This window comes from Schistocerca cancellata, chromosome 2, assembly GCF_023864275.1.
Source record: "Schistocerca cancellata isolate TAMUIC-IGC-003103 chromosome 2, iqSchCanc2.1, whole genome shotgun sequence".
Lineage (NCBI taxonomy): Eukaryota > Metazoa > Arthropoda > Insecta > Orthoptera > Acrididae > Schistocerca > Schistocerca cancellata.
The window spans coordinates 549,653,189-549,674,769 of record NC_064627.1 but is presented as its reverse complement, the minus strand read 5'-3'; the positions used below and the strand labels follow the sequence as shown (position 1 = coordinate 549,674,769).

General features: G+C 43.4%; 1 protein-coding gene across 1 annotated transcript in view; it reads right to left on the bottom strand.

Moving 5' to 3' along the window:
- Positions 1-21,581, bottom strand: part of LOC126162132 (glutamate receptor ionotropic, kainate 2-like) — a 267,360-nt gene that overhangs the window by 177,662 nt on the left and 68,117 nt on the right. Inside the window, exon 3 of the mRNA XM_049918426.1 lies at positions 1,779-1,958. Within this exon, the coding sequence (XP_049774383.1) occupies positions 1,779-1,958 (180 nt within the window). The remainder of the gene's footprint in view (positions 1-1,778; positions 1,959-21,581) is intronic.

Here is a 21,581-nt window from a genome sequence, read left to right as displayed (position 1 = left end):
GAAAATAAGTTACTCATATAAATTTTTAAAAAATATTTTGAATCAGACTCACGTAATATCAACTGAATCTTTAAGAGCTCTATATTTTACAACGTAACCAGTTTAGGGAGAACATACACTACTGGCCATTAAAATAACATGCTACAGACGCGAAATTTAACCGACAGGAAGAAGATGCAAGTAAATATGCAAATGATTAGCTTTTCAGAGCATTCACACAAGGTTGACGCCGGCGGCGACACCTACAACGTGCTGACATGAGGAAAGTTTCCAACCGATTTCTCATACACAAACAGCAGTTGACCGGCGTTGCCTGGTGAAACGTTGTTGTGATGCCTCGTGTAAGGAGAATAAATGCGTACCATCACGTTTCCGACTTTGATAAAGGTCGGATTGTAGCCTATCGCGATTGCGGTTTATCGTATTGCGACACTGCTGCTCGCGTTGGTCGAGATCCAATGACTGTTAGCAGAACATGGAATCGGTGGGTGCAGGAGGGTAATACGGAACGCCGTGCTGGATCCCACCGTCCTCGTATCACTAGCAGTCGAGATGACAGGCATCTTATCCGCATGGCTGTAATGGGTCGTACAGCCACGTGTCGATCCCTGAGTCAACAGATGGGGACGTTTGCAAGACAACAACCATCTGCACGAACAGTTCGACGACGTTTGCAGCAGAATGGACTATCACTCGGAGACCATGGCTGTGGTTACCCTTGACGCTGCATCACATTAGGAGCGCCTGCGATGGTGTAGTCGACGACGAACGTGGGTGCACGAATGGCAAAACGTCATTTTTTCGGATGAACCCAGGTTCTGTTTACAGCATCATGATGGTCGCATCCGTGTTTGGCGTCATCGCGGTGAACGCACATTGGAAGCTTGTATTCGTCACCGCCATACTGGCGTATCACCCGGCGTGATGGTATGGGGTGTCATTGGTTGCACGTCTCGGTCACCTCTCGTTCACATTGACGGCACTTTGAACAGTGGACGTTTCATTTCAGATGTGTTACGATCCGTGGCTCTACCCTTCATTTGATCAGGTCCTGTACGGGCCTTTCTGGATACAGAAAATGTTCGATTGCTACCCTGGCCAGCAAATTCTCCAGATCTCTCACCAATTGAGAACGTCTGGTCAATGGTGGCCGAGCAACTGGCTCATCGCAATACGCCAGTCACTACTCTTGCTGAACTGTGGTGTCGTGTTGAAGCAGCATGGGCAGCTGTACCTGTACACGCCATCCATGCTATGACTCAATGCCCAGGTGTATCAAGGCCGTTGTTTCAGCCAGAGGTGGTTGTTCTGGGTACTGATTTCTCAGGATCTATGCACCCAAATTAGGTGAAAATGTAATCACATGTCAGTTCTAGTATAATATATTTGTCCAATGAATACCCGTTTATCATCTGCATGTCTTCTTGGTGTAGCAGTTTTAATGGCCGGTAGTGTATTTCGACAAGGAAGTGAGGTATCTCTTTAATTTGATAACAAACCAATCACATACACCACAACATTTGGATTAGAGATAAGCATGCATAAGTTACACAATAAAAGAGTGCACTACATGTGTTTAAATCGCAGGATCCCTCATTATCTCTACTGAGAGTGCAAGAAAAACGCTGGAAACTCCTGCTACTTTTAGCAGACACTGCAAGGTGCTCACACTTTTTGGAGACATTTGTGGGTTGTTGAAGAGGACCTAATAGCCACTGGAATAGGACTGAAGGGTGCTGTTAATGCAGTCAGCGGCCGTAGAAGGAGCGAGTGCGTACCCCTGCGCTTGGCGCTGTAGCTGTCGGCCGCGTTGAGCACCTCGACGTGCGAGCGCAGCAGCGGCCGGTGGCCGGCGTTGCCCAGCACGAACTCCATCGTCGTCTGCCGGTTGACCGCCTCCACCGCCGACAGGAAGGCGTGCTGCAGCGCCGGCGGGTCGGTCTCCTCGAAGATGCCGGCTGCGAGCACCACAGTTCTCGCTCTACACCGTTCTACCCGCTGCAACTCAAATACTCGCTTGAAATTTCTGGAGCAGAGAAGGCGTCCAAAGGCTTGATTAGCGGAGTGAATCCTTGTACCCGTTACTGAGTGCAGTGACAACGTAACTCATCCCATGTGACTGTCTATTCACTGCTGGCTCATGGTGATGAGCCGAAACACTATGATCATTGGCTAGCGTGAGGCTGAATGCCACCTGGTGACGTAGCAGGAACGTGATGCAGTAATACAGTTGTAAAACTACCGTAGGCTACCGCACACTACCGTAAGAAATGGTAGACTACGGGAGCTTTGGTTTGTTAAGGTCCGACACGCACTACGTATTCGTTAGGAGTGTTGCATGCGCGTCCGAAAGAATATACACCATACACATATAATTACGGTGATCACAAGCCAAGGATCATACGCTCGAACTCATGCTGTAATGGGCTTTACCACGAGCTTTGAGATTAATCGGCAGGGAGCACTACTTTCGTAGTGTGTGGAGTAAGTTGAGAATTAAGAATGTGGGTCGGCTGGGAGGGGGAGGGCGGAGGGGGGAAGGGTTGTTTGAGATAAGTCCGCGCAACCACGCTAATTGCTGTGTCCTCGGTGGCTTAGGCGTTCGCCGGCACGGTAGCTCAGCGTGTTCAGTCAGAGGGTTAGCTGCCCTCTGCAATAAAAAACCGAGTTATTGGATCAACGATGAACTTGAACAAGCGTCATGGGACGTCCATCCCAAACAAATACAGCGAACAGTGACAAACAAAATGAGATAACAATAAAAAGCGGGGTAGAGTTCCTGCCTAGTAAGTAGGAGATCTCTAGTTCGAATTCCGATTGGGCACACATTTTCCACTCTCCCGTTGATTTCTATCAGCGTCCCGTACGCAGGTGAAATTCGTAATTCACTGAAATTTCATTCTTCACGGCTGCCACGATCCACCACACATATAACACCATGCATATAATTTCTTTCATTTCCTCATACATGTCTTCAATATCTTCATCATCTGCAGAGCTAGTTGGTATATGAAGTTGTACTAGAGTGTTAAGCGTTGGCTTCGTGTGTAACGCGTTCATTATGCTGTTCACAGTAGCTTACTAGCATTCCTGCTTTCTTTTTCATTATTAAACCTACTCCTGCATTACCTCTATTTGATTTTGTATTTATAATGCGCTATTCAGCTGACCAGAAATTCTATTCCGTCCGTCACTAAACTTTACTAAATCTCAGTCTACCTGACATCAGCCTATCTATTCCCTTTTTAAATTTTCTTACCTTGTAAGGTGTCTATAATTTCGCACCTTACAAGCAGTCATCTACATACTTCACTGAGATTTACAACTGGAATTAAGTATGATTTGATAGGTTGTACATCGTATGTATGAATATTTATAGAAGACTGACATTGTCACGTACACCTTGTAAATAGTTGTTAACGCTTATTGTATGAAAGGTGATGGATTGTCTTTATTATCAAAATGGCGTAATGAATGATTGCCTTTACTAGTAGAGGTTAGAACGCCAGTGGAAATGAAACAGCAGGTGTAACTCAAGCGCAGGGTGGAGAAGCCCACTCAGGTGTGTTGGTTCTGCTTGACACAGCAAGTAGTCAAGACGGACGGTCGGGGCACCTGAGCGCTGCAGCACAATACAGCGACTGCCGACCGGTTTTGTAGCGGGGCTGGAAGGAAACTCTGAAAATTACGGCTGTACTTTCCCCTTGCTTTCAGCCGTTCGCAGTACCAGCACAGAAAGGACTGTTTAGTTGATGTTACGAGACCAGATCAGTCAATCATCCATACTGATGCCCCTGAAACTACTGAAAAGGCTGCTGCCTTTCATTAGGAACCATACATTTGTTTGGTCTCTCAACAGATACCCCTCCATTGTGATTGCACCTATGGTACGGCGTCCTGTATCACAATTTATCATATAGTGCAAGAAAAAGCGATTTGTTCAACAAAACGACAAAATAAAAAAAACGTAAAACAAAAATACACCAAAAACACTTAAATACTTAATTCAGCTTATATAAAACACGGTTTTGTTATTCATAAACAGCTTTCGCATTTGTCAGGAAAGTCTTACCTTTGATTCTATTTAGTATAAAGCAACAACAGTAATTATGCTGATTTCTTTACGTTTGCGCATGTAAACTGTACTAGCATCGCCGGCCGCGGTGGTCTAGTGGTTCTAGGCGCGCAGTCCGGAACCGCAGGACTGCTACGGTCGCAGGTTCGAATCCTGCCTCGGGCATGGATGTGTGTGATGTCTTTAGGTTAGTTAGGTTTAAGTAGTTCTAAGTTCTAGGAGACTGATGACCACAGTAGTTAAGTCCTATAGTGCTCAGAACCATTTGAACCATTTTGTACTAGCATCAAAAGTAATTGCTTTGGTTACATAAGAGCACAGGCGTTGTGCGATTAATTAATTTTTATTATTTATAAAATGCAATTCATGTTCTGTAAGGATATAAAATATACGCTAGACTAACTATGACTAACTATGAATGTACTTATATGCAAAACAAACAAACAAACAAAAAGACAAAGAGAAGTCGTGTGGTTCCATTTTCTCTATTACATATTCATTTATGTCTCTTTCCCTACCATTTACTGCGTCATTTGTGTAGTACACCAAAACTACCGAACCGTAGTTGTAGTAGAGCTCAGCTCTATGCAGTAAGGGAAGTAAGAGTATGTAAGGGGAGCAGAGACGAACGAGGATTGTTTCTAGTGATGACGGGGGCCGTAAATGGGGAAATCCACTTAGATAAGCGACTCTGGCAGATTCTTTCACGAAGGCTGTGACATCTTCCAGGGTGAAAAATGTCCTTGTCACAAGGCCTGAATCCTGTTCCAATGGTCTTACGAGAATTATAGTGAACAGAAGATGTGCTGGCCACCATATTCGCCCTACATGAAGGCGATGGAACTCATCTGGGACGCTATCGGGAGCCAGTTCCGCGCCCTGGAAACACCGACCCGCAATTTACGGGAATTGCGTGGCCTGTGCGTTGACATCTGACACCACGCATCTCCGGAAACCTGCTAAGAACTTGCTGAATCAATCTCACGCAGAATTACCGCTGCATTGCATTCCGAAGGTGGAATATGTTAATTCATCTCTTCACATGTTTAACATTTTGATTACTATCAGTTACATCGTTTATTGAATCAGAATACCATATAGACTGCGCTCTCAAACTCTGAAACTAAAACCAGTATAAAGGAATTGACAGCTGTCTACACAGACGTGGGATATTGACTTAGGGAAACAGTAACCATCTTTTATTGTTTTTTATTATATAAAACAGCCTCATTTCAGACAAGTGTTGACGTTACCGATTTCGTCTTACTTCCAACATTAGATAAGTGAATAAGTTCCATAGTAAATCGTAATTTACGGGAATTGCGTGACCTGTGCGTTGACATCTGACACCACGCATCTCCGGATACCTCCTAAGGACTTTCTGAATCAATCTCACACAGAGTTACCGCTGAATTGCATTCCGAAGGTGAAATATGTTAATTCATCTCTTCACATGTTTAATATTTTGATTACTATCAGTTACATCGTTTACTGAATCAGTATAACATACAGACTGCGCTCTCAAACTCTGAAACTAAAACCAATATAAAGGAATTGACAGCTATCTACACAGACGTGGGATATTGACTTAGGGAAACAGTAACCATCTTTTAATGTATTTTATTATATAAAACAGCCTCATTTCAGACAGGTGTTGACGTTACCGATTTCGACTTACTTCCACCATTAGATAAGTGAGTAAGTTCCATAGTAAATCGTCGGCTGAAGGGTTGATTCAGTAATAGTCGAAAATAGATGACGATAACGTTTATGTGCCCTAATGCTGAAATATAGAATTTAAATAAAATGACAATGGCTTTACAAAACATTCACTTACAGAGCAAGACATGTAATGAAGGATTCACATTTTCAACAGCGTCATCTATTTCACTTTACATCATTCCGAAGAACAAAGGAATAATTTGTTTGGTAGAGGAGAGGAGCGTAAGGGAGAAAAACTGTCAAGGTAGACGAAGGTTTGACATCAATAACCAGATTCAAGTCGATGTTGGTTGAAATTGTTATGTACAGATGAAGATCAGTCCATGACAGAGCAGTGTCAACTGCGTCCGCCCCTATTCAATCCGAAGACCACTGTCCTTTTCATTGTTATGTCATCTGCTCACATTTCATATTGAATGTGTAGGAACCAGAGAAAAGTAAAAAATAAAAGTCAATTGCTATTTAAATGAAAATCGATACAATACTATGCAGCCGCATCAGTTCGTACATAACGCTGGACCCTACTTCCATATACGCACATTGAACGCAGTGACCCACATACACTACTGGCCATTAAAATTCCTACACCACGACGCGAAATTTAACCGACAGGAAGAAGATGCAAGTAGATATGCAAATGATTAGCTTTTCAGTGCATTCACACAAGGTTGGCGCCGGTGGCGGCATCTACAACGTGCTGACATGAGGAAAGTTTCCAACCGATTTCTCATACACAAACAGCAGTTAACCGGTGAAACGTTGTTGTGATGCCTAGTGTAAGAAGGAGAAATGCGTACCATCACGTTTCCGACTTTGACAAAGGTCGGATTGTAGCCTATCGCGATTACGGTTTATCGTATCGCGACACTGCTGCTCGCGTTGGTCGAGATCCAATGACTGTTAGCAGAATATGGAATCGGTGGGTTCAGGAGGGTAATACGGAACGCGGTGCTGGATCTCAACGGCCTCGTATCACTAACAGTCGAGATGACAGGCATCTTATCCGCATGGCTGTAACGGATCGTGCAACCACGACTCGATCCCTGAGTCAACTAATGGGACGTTTGCAAGACAACAACCATCTGCACGAACAGTTCGACGACGCTTGCAGTAGCATGGACTATCATCTCGGAGACCATGACTGCGGTTACCCTTGATGCTGGATCACAGACAGGAGCACCTGCGATGGTGTACTCAACGACGAACCTGGGTGCACGAATAGCAAAACGTCATTTTTTCGGATGAATTCAGGTTCTGTTTACAGCATCATGACTGTGGCATCCGTGTTTGGCGACATCGCGATGAACGCACATTGGAAGCTTGTATTCGTCATCGCCATACTGGCGTAACACTTGGAGTGATGGTATGGGGTGCCATTGTTTACACGTCTCGGTCACCTCTAGTTCGCATTGGCGGCACTTTGAACACTGGACGTTACATTTCAGGTGTGTTACGACCCGTGGCTCTACCCTTCATTCGATCCCTGCGAAACCCTACATTTCATCAGGATAATGCACGACCGCATGTTGTAGATCCTGTACGGGCCTTTCTGCATACAGAAAATGTTCGACTGCTGCCCTGGCCAGCACATTCTCCAGATCTGTCACCAACTGAGAACGTCTGGTCAATGGTGGCCGAGCAACTGGCTCGTCACAATACGCCAGTCACTACTCTTGACGAACTGTGGTATCATGTTGAAGCTGCATGGGTAGCTGTACCTGTACACGCCATCCAAGCTCTGTTTGACTCAATGCCCAGGCGTATCAAGGCCGTTACTACGGCCAGAGGTGGTTGTTCTGGGTACTGATTTCTCAGGATCTATGCACCCAAATTTTGTGAAAATATAATCACATGTCAGCTGTAGTATAATATATTTGTCCAATGAATAACCGTTTATCATCTGCATTTCTGCTTGGTGTAGCAATTTTAATGGCCCGTAGTGTAGTATAGCCTTCGGGGTAGAATACACTTCTGAGGAACAGAGTTGTAAGTTTCCTTTTTTGGAGGTCGGCGTTCCCATTATCGCTGCAAATGAAGTATTTTGACATGCCATGCACACAGTTTCTCGTCGGACCTTATACCGCCCGTCGGAGTGTATCGCAGTATGGGCAAAGTGCACATATCGGTGGATCTGAACGGAGTGTGATTGTCTGTAGCCCATGCATGGGTCACTGCATCTCCGCGAACGCCGTTTCAGGTGTTCAGAATGGCTCTGAGCACTATGGGACTTAACGTCTGAGGTCATCAGTCCCCTAGAACTTAGAACTACTTAAACCTAACTAACCTAAGGACATCACACGCATCCATGCCCGAGGTAGGATTTGAACATGCGACCGTAGCGGTCGCGCGGTTCCAGAATATAGCGCCTAGAATCGCTCGGCCACACCAGCCAGCTGTCAGGTGTCTACCATGAATCACGATAAAATGCCTTGGGCAACAACATGTTGGGCCGGCCGTTGTGGCCGTGCGGTTCTAGGCTCTTCAGTCTGGAACCGCGTGACCGCTACTGTCGCAGTTTGGAATCCTGCCTCGGCCATGGATGTGTGTGATGTCCTTAGGTTAGTTAGGTTTAAGTAGTTCTAAGTTCTATGGGAGTGATGATCTCAGGAGTTAAGTCCCATAGTGCTCAGAGCCATTTGAACGACTTTTGAACAACATGTTGATGATGGGGCTTACCATCGACTATTGCGAATGTAACAGCCTATATTTCGGACTGAGTACAGCAGATTAGCCACCACTTCCACACTGGACAGCAAATACTACCCAAAACTAACTCCATATCCTTGCCATGTAATACAGAATCTGTCATCCACAACAGAATGAAAATGGAACAATTATTTCAATATGCGTTTCAATACGTCAAGGACTAACAGCACTAAGCCATCGTGCTGGGAACCGCTTCATCACTTATCTTCTTAGTATTACCGGTTGCAGGTACAGCTTACCTATACCATAGACATTAAGTCATCCAAAGGCCAGCCCCAGCGTTCATCCAAGTACAAGCTTATGCCATCGGCAAACCAGAGAATTCCAGCCAGTGACTAAAGCTTTACATATCCTGAACAGAACTGCAGCTACAGAATATGAATATATCTGTTTCTAGTACCTTCGCAGCTAGCTTTCGTTGAGGTAGCACGTTGCTAATTTGGAGAAGTAATTTCTCCAAAAAAGGGACATGTGTCGCCGTGCGGATGGAATACCAAGACACAGTAGAGTGTCGAGGCACAGTGATCCCCTTACCACTCCAATGGCCTTTGATACATCAGACTTGCTAACCGCCCCCAGCGTTACGCCAAAGTATTGCAAGACCCTTGACTCTACGCGCTGCGGCAGCATTGTATTAGTCGGCTGTGCATGCCTTGATCACCAGATAGCAAAAGAAATTGGCGTGGGTACACTGAAAGTTGGCCATCTCGAAGAGCACCGAGGTGCGAAAATTTCGACGACATAGCACAGCGGACTGTGGCCTCGGGTCACACAGTCTCCGTCAGGCAGCCTCTGGCAACTGGCCGCCGTCGCAGCACATCGTCATCTCAGCAGTATACGATTCTTTGTACTACTTCAAGCGTCGCTTAGCATTGACTACAGAAATGCGTGGTTTATGAAGAGCTGCTCGACCCTCGTGATCCATTCTTTTTAACTCCCAGCCTTTTTGCTAACTGGATTGTTGGTAGCAGTTTGGACTCAGGAATGCTCTCTGCTGTTGATTTCAACTGATTTTGTACAACACGCTCCGCAATGCACTGCCCACCCTGTCCATCAGTACACGAGGTTTGACTTCTCTTGGTTGAGCTACCGTTATTCGAGTTTCCGCTTCGCAGCCGTATCACCATCAGCCAACTTGGGAAGCTTTAGAAGGGTAGGAATTTCCCTGATACATTTGTTACTCAGGTGACAGCCACGAGCAGTCCACTGAGTTCTCCTGGCCGACCCATTCCACCCTTGCGGCTTATTTACTGACAACACAACATCTCGATGTCTGGATTTTATCTCATGGAAACACTGCAAGGCTATATCCTTCTGCCTTCAAGCATGGCTTAATGACTAATGAAGATAGCGGTTTTTATGTATCTGAATGGCTGTTTCGAGGGTTATTTTATTGGCAAACATGACTCCGACGTTTTTTTCTGGATTTATTTTATAGATATTGCTGTAGTGAGATGTTTCTGCAGTTTTCGTACCAGAAATTTTGGGTTACCGGTGCTTTTATAAACTGCCATGTCGTCTGCAAATAGGTCATTCCTCACGCAACGCTTGCTGACTGTCAGGTCCCAGTTCCACAGGTCCACAGGATCACAGAATGTCCATGGAACCATGTTCTGTTGTCACTTTGATGCTTATCTCTCGAGCACCGGAATGGAGGACAGTTGCAAAATACTCGATTGCAGAATTCACCTTTCTTTCATTCTGCAATTGCACTGTGTCCTCTAGGTGATGTCCTACCAGGAAGCTATATTGCTCCCAGTCAATGATTTACGTTGAATTTGCCTTCCTCCAGGCCTGTCCCTTCAACATTGCCACATTCCAGGACAGCTGGGCTGTGGTCTGAGTCCAGCTCATAGTGAGGTGTGGTCACAGTCCTCCACGGAATGCCCCTGGACTTGAAGATGCCTAGGATATCCAGCCTGAACTGAGCAAAACCACCCCAGTCTCCTCCCGCTGGCGTTTATGTAGTTGCAACTCCATTCACTGTCTTTGGCGTTCAGATCGCTTGCTACTATTACACCCTCAAAATTACCGGTCAGTGCCTGAAGACGCTGTACTTGCTATAGTTATGGGAAGTATTGTATGCTAAAAGTATCATACGGACATGGTTTCTTATTTTTAATTCTGTACCTGCAGCCTCGGCTGTGACCAGATTTGGTATAGGGACTGTTCGGTGGCAAATCCTCCGACGCACAAGGACAGCTACCACTTCGCCACGGCAGTGACGGCCGAGCCTGCCTATCCTGTGGACAAAGTATTTAATCGATTGGTGAGTATAGAGGCGTCTCCGCGGTGCCTGCGACATTTATAGCGTGCCTGTCTAGAAACGACTATAGCTGGGTGGTTTTCATCGAAATTCATTCTAAGGTACAACCATACCCAACCAGCGAATACGCATTCCCGTTAAACAGCTTCAGCCATTCAAACGGGTTCACATTGTGGGTCTGTGGGAAGCTAGATGAACGTATCGATGGATTGCTGCATATGCTGCGGACGATGTATCGGTGGTGAGATTGCTGCGCATGCTGGGGACGATATATCAGTGGTGGGATTGCTGCACTTGCTGGGGATGATATATCGGTGGTGGGATTGCTGCACGTGCTGGGGACGATGTATCGGTGGTGGGATTGCTGCGCATTCTGGGGGCGATGTATCAGTGGTGGGATTGCTGCACTTGCTGGGGATGATATATCTGTGGTGGGATTGCTGCATATGCTGGGGACGATGTATCGGTGGTGGGATTGCTGCACATGCTGGTGACGATATGTCGGTGATGGGATTGCTGCCTGTGCTGGGGCGCTGTATCGGTGGGGTGCGTCGCTGCTTTCAACACTCCTCTGTGGAACATTATCATACCTGTAGACCAGATTCTGGACGCCCGTGTACTACAGACTCACTGCAAGATCGACGCATTTTGCGAGCAACAGCGGCGACCGCAAGTAATCGAGGGACGAATTCCAAGCCCATGTTGCTGCTGCCGTGTAGTCAGAGACCGTTGGGAACCGTCTGCTTATGCAGGACTAAGATCACGTGTGCCTCTGGCCATGCTGCCACTGATACCACGACACTGTCAAGCGCGGGTACTGCGGTATCGAGAAAGAGTTGGCTGGAAAATGGAATCAGTGATGGGACTAGGTTCTGTCTGCGAGTGACGGACGTACAAGTGTATAGCGTCTATCTCGTGAGTTGCCTGTTCCAGAGTGCCATTCGCCCACGATACACAGATACCATCCCAGGCTTCATGGCGTGGCGACCTATCAGTTACAACTCGCAGACGCATTTGGTGCTTCTGCAGGGTAAAGTAACCAATGAACGCTACATTGCACGGGATGTTATCCATGTGCTACTGCAATTTCATAGAAAGCAAGGTGAAATGCTTTTTCAGCAGGGCAATGCACTTGGCCCTAACGGCGTCTGGGACGCAACGTGCTCTTCGTCGAATGCAAGAACTATCCCGGTCAGCAAGATCACCATATCTCTTGACAACTGAACATGGCGAAGCGGGAACTTTCGTTCTTCAGGATCCGTAAGAACCATTGCGGAATTGCAAGAAAAAGCGCAAGATTCTTGGGACAATCTAGCGTAGGATGCCATTCGACCGGTACTTTTATGGTCGTTTACATGCAAAAATACATGCCTATGTTGCTGCCAGAGAGGGGTACATTGTGTGTACTTGGGACTACTTCGGCACCTTTTACTGTTATGAACTATCTGTCACTTCAAATATTAAAAAAAATGATCTTGTTATTGAGTGTGTTGCATTTTTTTTGACGGTAGTGTAGTAGTGCTGGACACAGGTTCTGACGCTTGGAAGGACTCAGGTGTCATATGTCTCGTCAAACTCTTACTGCCTGGCGGGTCAGTGTGCCGTGGTTGTCGGAAGCCTTACTTCCACCTTGCTGGTACAGACTCAAGACAGTGCTTAAAATTTCACCAATGGTTACAGGAACACTCGAATACGCGGTAGTTTGCTTACCAGTTTGTCGAACTACCAGTTTCTCGAACTCTAGTAAGCTTTCCATCTTTCTCTGTATACCTACTTCAGATAACAATGAAAGATATGTGTTACATGTTCTAACCGTGTCTCTACTACTCCACCACCAAGATGTACTACTCCACTACCGAGGTAGCTATTTCTGGATGCCTTTACAAATACCTTCCGAACACTAGCCTCCTTCTAGTAGGAGTTTTCCATGTTTTCATTACCTCGTTCATTATTCTTAACGCTGTTCGAAAGCCCGTGGCTACTTCTACTTCTTTGCTTTTTACACGGTCCACGTCTCAGGTTTAAACGATGTTAAGTTCCAGACATACAGCTGCGAAAACATGTTCTTCAATTCCTTTCCAGTCTTTAAAGGCAGTAGATCGCTTTTTTCTTTATTAAAAAATGGTTCAAATGGCTCTGAGCACTATGGGACTTAACTTCTGAGGTCATCACTCCCCTAGAACTTAGAACTACTTAAACCTAACTAACCTAAGGACATCACACACATCCATGCCCGAGGCAGGATTCGAAGCTGCGACCGTAGCGGTCGCGCGGTTCCAGACTGTAGCGCCTAGAACTGCTCGGCCACCTCGGCCGGCTTTCTTTATTAAACCAGCGTCAATTTGATTATGGTGCCTCCCTTTTTTCGACCACTTTTGTATAATGTTGTTTTGAAAATAACATAATTTTTTCACTTCTGAACTCTATAATATTGTACCCTGCCCGCGACGTAATAACATGCTATTTTCTTTTTCTATCGAAGTATTAAGATTTAACGATATAATTTATAGACTAAGTCAATGAACTGCGCTGGAAGTCAGCGAATATGTACGCCCAGAATAATGTGGGCAGCGTGTCATTATTCTCTGTGTTTTGTTCTACATAAGAATGTGTGCCCGTCTTTTCTTGCTCTTCTGCTTCTTCTTTAATCGCGCGCTTCTCCGACAGCATCTTACGATAACAGGCTCCTATTTTCTGCCATTTTGTTCAAATGAACTAAACTTGTATTCCTGTTAGGAATTTATTTAATCATTCCATTATTGTCGCCAATTGCGACTACTGATAGGATCTTATTATGAATACTTTATTATTTCACTCCAGAGTTGAGCTAAGATTATTGTAATTTCCAAGTATTTCGCCGAAATACAGCACAATTCTTGGTTATGTTCAAAACTGTGAGAATTATTCACAAGATGTTAGATTTCAGTACAAAAAACTTATTTTGTTAAATAATAATTGTTTAATTTAACATTTCTACTTTCATTTCGTAGTAGCAATCGCAAATTCCCAAGTTATAAATGTTATAGATATTTTTTCATACACATTTTTTCTTACGATGCCAACGCGATACTCACGAGGTTAAATTAAATCATTCTGAATCTCTCGCGAGGCGAGAAGCTAGTTAGAAATTTGCTTGAGATTACAAAAACACCAATTAAATGATTTTCAGCACGCTACAAGTCTACTGACCTGCGCTTCAAGCAATAAAAGGTAAAAAAAGAGTAGAATAAATTAACAAGTGAAGTGATAATCTTATGCATTCGATTGTATTGTGTGCATTTTCTGATAAAAATAATTTTTGTTCTAAAAACTAAAAAGTGGCGTGTGTAAAATACTTAATTCATTTACTTTTAGTTAATTAATCCATGTACTAATAGTTGTGTGTGATATTTAAGTAATAAAAATAACCAATCTCATGCTCATATTTAAAAATAAAGAATCAAGAATAATTAGGATATATTAAGTTGAAGAAATTCTGCTTAATAATCACAAAAATGCTAATTTGTAGGAATTACGATTAGAACTTGAGATTTCGTCAGTCTGCTATTTCGAGACATAATTAGTTTAAAATATTTATTCAGTTGCTGAATTATTACAAATATATAAATATACTTAAGCTTATTTTACATCCATTACAATTTACGCTAGCCGAAGCATAAGTTTCCATAATTGCATAATCATATCCACTCATATTTATAAAATACCGTAGTTAAAGCTTTAGTACAACTCTTAATCATTAGATTCATTTCTCCTACTATTGAACACTTTAGGCTATGATCTATTTATCCATAAATCAGATTCTCTGCTATGTACGTGGTTCACTGGATTCACAGTTTTTGTAAATATTCTTACTTGCGACCGCAAGGACATGTAGAATCAAGTGTGACGAAAATGTATGACTCTTTTGTTGGGAGCTACGTTTCCTTCTGCCTGTCTGGTGTTTGTTATGTTAAATACCCCACGGACACTGCTCGCTGATTACTGCACTTTAGTAAGATTAGAATTGGCGTGTGGGAGCAGTGTACTGCTAAAAGCACAGGGAACGCAGCTGTTCTAGGACATTCGCGGTAGTTACGAAACGAGTGGAACGTGTCTCCCTTTATTTATAGAGCCGTCCACTGGTTCGTGTCCCCAGCTGCAGTGTACTGCATTAAGGGATCAGACCGATATGCCCTGAGGCGTTGTCTGTCTGGTAAACAGCATCTTCGCTACCATTGCAAAAAGCTAAGGCTAGCGCGTGGTGATATATGTACGAAATCCATCATTCACTCCGCAAGACGACCTCCAAAGCGCCTGAACTCAGTCACAAAGCAGCCACATTACACACGTTGAAAGAGTCAGAGGCTGTGCTGTACAGCACCACCTCCGTGGTCACCCTAAACGCTAGCCCACACTCTCTCTGCAGTTTCCGCTCCGCCCATCTCCTTCCAAGCTGTAAGCTGGTGCTTGAGGCTACTACTGACTTTGATGCCCCTGCGCCTGCAGATTATTTTTTTTAATCAGAGTACGCTTTGGCGTGAATAAGAGGTTGATGAATTATCAAAAACGTTCATTCACCAACAAGGGAACAACCAGCTTAACGCTATTAAAAATGCACTTTGATCATAAAGTCAAATTGACAAACCAGGGACTCCTAAGATACGACTCGGCAAACGAATGGTAACGAGATGGGGAGCTAATAATATCAATGGGGGCTACACTGAAAAGAAGGGAGAGCTGGCAGAGGCTGTAAGTAAGATGGGGATGGACGTTTTAGCTGTTAGTCATATTCGGGTAAGGGGTGAGAAAGAAGAAGAAGCGGGAGAATACAAGGTCTACCTGTCAGGAGTCAAAGCAGGAATAGCACAATGGGGTGTAGGGCTTTACATCAGGAAAGAAATGGAACCCAGCGTAGTTGCAATAAGGTATGTAAACGAACGACTGATGAGGATAGATTTGACAGTGTCTAGCAAGAAAAAGTAGGATTGTGTTAGTATATTTGCATTGTGAAGGGACAGATCAAGATATGATGGATAGTTTTTATGACGCACTCAGTGATGTACTTGTTAGAGTAAAGGACAAGGACAGTGTTCTGCTCATGGGTGATTTTAATCCCAGGATTGGAAATCGAACAGAAGGGTATGAAAAGGTTATGGGTAAATTTGGAGAGGATATGGAAAAAACTCTTGGATTTCTGTGCCAGTATGGGCTTAGTAATCACAAACTCCTTTTTTAAACATAAGAACATTCACCGGTATACCTGGGAAGGCAGGGGAACCGGATCTGTCATTGACTATATAATAACAGATCAGAAATTTAGGAAGGCTATGAGAGACACACGTGTATTCAGGGGATTCCTTGATGACACTGATCACTATTTAATCTGCAGTGAAATTGGTATTGTGAGGCCGAAAGTGCAGGAGGTCAGGTCCATATGTAGGAGGATAAGAGTGGAGAAACTTCAGGATAAGGAAATCAGGCACAAGTACATAACAGCGATCTCAGAAAGGTACCAGTTAATTGAGTGTAGTCAATTACAGTCATTGGAAAAGGAATGGACAACGTCAGGGACACAGTGCTAGAAGTGGCTAAAGAATGTCTTGGAACAGTAGTGTGTAAAGGTAGGATGAAGCAAACAGCTTAGTGGAAGACATAGTCAAGGCAGCCTGTAAAAGGAAAAAAAAGGCGTATCAAAAATGGCTACATACTAGAACTCAGGTAGACAGAGAAATTTATGTTGAAGAAAGAAACAAAGTCAAACAGATAATTGCAGCATCCAAGATGAAATCTTGGGAAGACTTTGGAAACAGGTTGGAGACTTTGTGTCAAGCTGCTGGAAAACCATTCTGGAGTGTAATTAGCAGTCTTCGAAAGGGAGGTAAGAAGGAAATGACAAGTATTTTGGACAGGTCAGGAAAACTGCTGGTGAATCCTGTGGATGCCTTGGGCAGATGGAGGGAATATTTTGAAGAGTTGCTCAATGTAGGTGAAAATACGATCAGTGATGTTTCAGATTTCGATGTACAATGGGATAGGAATGATGATGGAAATAGGATCACTTTTGAGGAAGTGGAGAAAATGGTCAATAGATTGCAGTGCAATAAAGCGGCTGGGGTGGATGAAATTAAGTCGGAACTGATCAAAGACAGTGGAATGTCAGGTCTTCAATGGCTACACAGGATAATTGAAATGGCGTGGGAGTCGGGACATGTTCCATCAGACTGGACGAAAGCAGTAATCACACCAAGCTTTAAACATGGAAACAGAAAAGATTGTAACAACTACAGAGGTGTTTCTTTAATCAGTGTTGTGGGTAAAATCTTCTCAGGTATTGTTGAAAGGGAAGTGCGAGTATTAGTTGAGGACAAATTGGATGAAAATCAGTGTGGGTTTAGGCCTCTTAGAGGTTGTCAGGACCAGATCTTTAGCTTACGGCAAATAATGGAGAAGTGTTACGAGTGGAACAGGGAATTGTATCTATGCTTTATAGATCTAGAAAAGGCATATGACCGGGTTCCTAGGAGGAAGTTATTGTCTGTTCTACGAGATTATGGAATAGGAGGCAAACTTTGCAAGCAATTAAAGGTCTTCACATAGATAGTCAGGCAGCAGTTAGAGTTGACGGTAAACTGAGTTCATGGTTCAGAGTAGTTTCAGGGGTAAGACAAGGCTGCAACCTGTCTCCACTGTTGTTCATATTATTTATGGATCATATGTTGAAAACAATAGACTGGCTTGGTGAGATTAAGATATGTGAACACAAAATAAGCAGTCTCGCATATGCGGATGACATAGTTGTGATGGAAGATTCGATTGAAAGTTTGCAAAGTAATATTTCAGAGCTAGATCAGAAATGTAAGGACTATGGTATGAAGATTAGCATCTCCAAAACGAAAGTAATGTCGGTGGGAAAGAGATATAAACGAACTGAGTGCCAAATAGGAGGAACAAAGTTAGAACAGGTGGACGGTTTCAAGAACTTAGGATGCATATTCTCACAGGATGGCAACATAGTGAAAGAACTGGAAGCGAGGTGTAGCAAAGCTAATGAAGTGAGCGCTCAGCTACGATCTACTCTCTTCTGTAAGAAGGAAGTCAGTACCAAGAGTTAGTTATATGTGCATCGTTCAATCTTTCGACCAACCTCGTTGTATGGGAGCGAAAGCTGGGTGGATTCAGGTTACCTTATCAATAAGGTTGAGGTTACGGATATGAAAGTAAGATAGTAGCTAGGATGATTGCAGGTACTAGTAGATGGGAACAATGGCAGGAGGATGCCCATAATGAGGAAATCAAAGAAAAACTGGGAATGAACTCTATAGATGTAGCAATCGGGTTGAAAAGGCTTAGATGGTGGGGGGGGGGGGTCATGTTACACGCATGGGAGAAGCAAGGTTACGCAAGAGACTCATGGGTTCAGCAGTAGAGGGTAGGAGAAGTCGGGGTAGACCAAGGAGAAGGTACCTGGATTCGGTTAAGAATGATTTTGAAGTAATAGGCTTAACATCAGAAGAGGCACCAATGTTAGCACTGAATAGGGGATCATGGAGGAATTTTATAGGGGGGACTATGCTCCAGACTGAACGCTGAAAGGCATAATCAGTCTTAAATGATGATGATGATGATGATTATCATAAAGTCTTCATCGATTTCAAAGTAATAGTGGATGGACTTACCTAATACATAACTATAAATCATTTTTGTGATAATGTGAGATTATTCTTTTTTATCAGGATAATCAAGAAGAATGCTTACGATAAAAGTCGTTAGCTCGAAACTGTCCGGTTTATCTATCTGTAGATATAACATGATTTCTCTCGGAAATTTAACAAGCCTGCACGAGCAAGAGCAAACATCTGTTACTTGTCAATAAATCGCAAAGATCTGGAAACCTTGCTGATGAATCGTGCGGCGGGAGACCTCCTGTACGAGATGAGACTAAGGTTAGATACCCGATCGGGAGTTTTCCAAAGGTGGCAGATACATATCGGTGGTGAAGGGGAAATGAAGTAGCCAAGGGAGACTGAACACTAACATAAATTTAACCTATTAGTGTTAGCTCTGGCATCCAGTGGTTAGTAATCGGCGTCTGTTCACAAATTAGTGCGGCTGCTGCAAATCTTTGATCTTATTGCAGGAAACGCAAATATATGCGGTGGAACGCAACTTGTTATCAGGCCACTGAACGAAGAATTCAGGCATGCAGGAAATTTAGCAGAAACAGAAAAACAGAAAAATGGCAGGATATTCACAAAGTTCAGAAGTACTAGAAAGGTATTAGAAGAGTAGACTACATAAATCTGGAAAGACTTATGAGAAATTTCTACTGAATATTCATGGAAAATATAAAAGGTTGTAGACATAACTAAGTAGGCTTCCGCAGCCGGTGTCGTGCTGATTCAAATTCTTTTGGGTGTTGTACCGCGTCATGTGTTGACAGGTGTGAAAATTACGGAACTATCAGTATAATAAGTCACAGCTGCAAAATACTAACACGAATTCTTTACAGACGAATGGAAAAACTGGTAGAAGCCGACCTCGGGGAAGATCAGTTTGGATTCCGTAGAAATATTGGAACACGTGAGGCAATACTGACCTTACGGCTTATCCTAGAAGAAAGATTAAGGCAAACCTACGTTTCTAGCATTTGTAGACTTAGAGAAAGCTTTTGACAATGTTGACTGGAATACTCTCAAATTCTAAAGGTGGCAAGGGTAAAATACAGGGAGCGAATGGCTATTTACAATTTGTACAGAAAGCAGATGGCAGTTATAAGAGTCGAGGGGCATGAAAGGGAAGCAGTGGTTGGGAAGGGAGTGAGACAGGGTTGTAGCCTCTCCCCAATGTTATTCGATCTGTATATTGTGCAAGCAGTAAAGGAAACAAAAGAAAAATTCGGAGTAGGTATTAAAATCCATGGAGAAGAAATAAAAACTTTGAGGTTCGCCGATGACACTGTAATTCTGTCAGAGACAGCAAAGGACTTGGAAGAGCCGTTGAACGGAATGGACAGTGTTTTGAAAGGAGGATATAAGATGAACATCAACAAAAGCAAAACGAGGATAATGGAATGTAGCCGAATTAAATCGGCTGATGCTGCGGGAAATAGATTAAGAAATGAGACGTTTAAAGTAGTAAATGAGTTTTGCTGTTTGGGGAGCAAAATAACTGATGATGGTCGAAGTAGAGAGGATATAAAATGTAGACTGGCAATGGCAAGGAAAGAGTTTCTGAAGAAGAGAAATTTATTAACATCGAGTATAGATTTAAGTGTCAGGGAGTCGTTTCTGAAAGTATTTGTATGGAGTGTAGCCATGTATGGAAGTGAAACATGGACGATAAATAGTTTAGCCAGGAAGAGAATAGTAGCTTTCGAAATGTGGTGCTACAGAAGAATGCTGAAGATTAGATGGGTAGATCACATAACTAATGAGGTGGTATTGAATAGAATTGGGGAGAAGAGGAGTTTGTGGCACAACTTGACGAGAAGAAGGGACCGATTGGTAGGACATGTTCTGAGGCATCAGGGGATCTCAAATTTAGCATTGGAGGGCGGAGTGGAGGGTAAAAATCGTAGAGGGAGACCAAGAGATGAATACACTAAGCAGATTCAGAAGGATGTAGGTTGCAGTAGGTACTGGGAGATGAAGAAGCTTGCACAGGATAGGGTAGCATGGAGAGCCGTATCAAACCAGTCTCAGGACTGAAGACCACAACAACAACAACAACCGCGTCATTGTATGAAATATTTTTATTATAAGCTACAAAACCGACGTTTCGACCGTATTACAACAGCCTTCCTAGAGGGCAAGACTTGGTAACACGATCGAAACGTCGATTTTGCAGTTTATAACTGAAGTATTTTATACAGTGACGCGGTACGAGACAGATAGGAATTTTAAGCATCATAAAGGTTTATAAGCCCCCAATAATCTGTTTCAAAAGAACAAATAGATCTCTAGACACAAATACTGAGGAAGCTGCAAAATTCTCAATACTTTGATAAACTCTTCAACTGTGAAAAGTCTAAAAAAAAATAAAATAAAATAAACTTCACAAATCCAGATTCGAAGCTGCCCGCTGTCACAGTGGTAGGGGAGATTAAAAAAACAACAAAGCTCCAGGAGAAGGTAGCATATTTCGGAGGTCTGGAAACTCAAAGACCAAAATATCACAAAAAAGTTGTCACTTAAGTCTGGATTACAGAAAAATCCCACATGGACAGTAATGAGCGTCGATGCACCCATTCGATGCACGCATTGTACAGAAAGGGCAACAAGACACAGCCTAATAATTACAGATATGTCTCTTAGTTACCGTCACTTACAAAATTCCAAGGGATTACTCAGCAGACTAGAACCACAAACTGAAATACAGATAAGTGCATATCGAGCAGGCCCCAGAAAGGAAAGATCAGGCATTGAAAATATTTGGAAAATGCGGAAACACCTGAAGGTGTGACTGTAGTCATATTTGTTGACTTTATGACCGTAGACAGGCAGACTCTCTTTCACACAATACAAGAATGGAACAGATAGAAAAACTAGGGCACACATAAAACAGACACTCACAGACACCATATAATAAAAATTATTGGAGAAGCCCCAGAACCACCGATGTGCACATAGTGAACAGACAAGGAGTGAGCTCTCCCTCTTTTATCCAAAATGGTCTTGGACAAAATTATCAAACAATGGGAAGAAAAGTTAAACTGATTCTGTTAGGAAGAACAAGTGTGAATAAAACAACCATAAAATACCCGACATTTGCAGATGACCTAGCAATACTCAGCAACAATACAGAAGCAGAAGAAGCAATTGAACACTTACATGG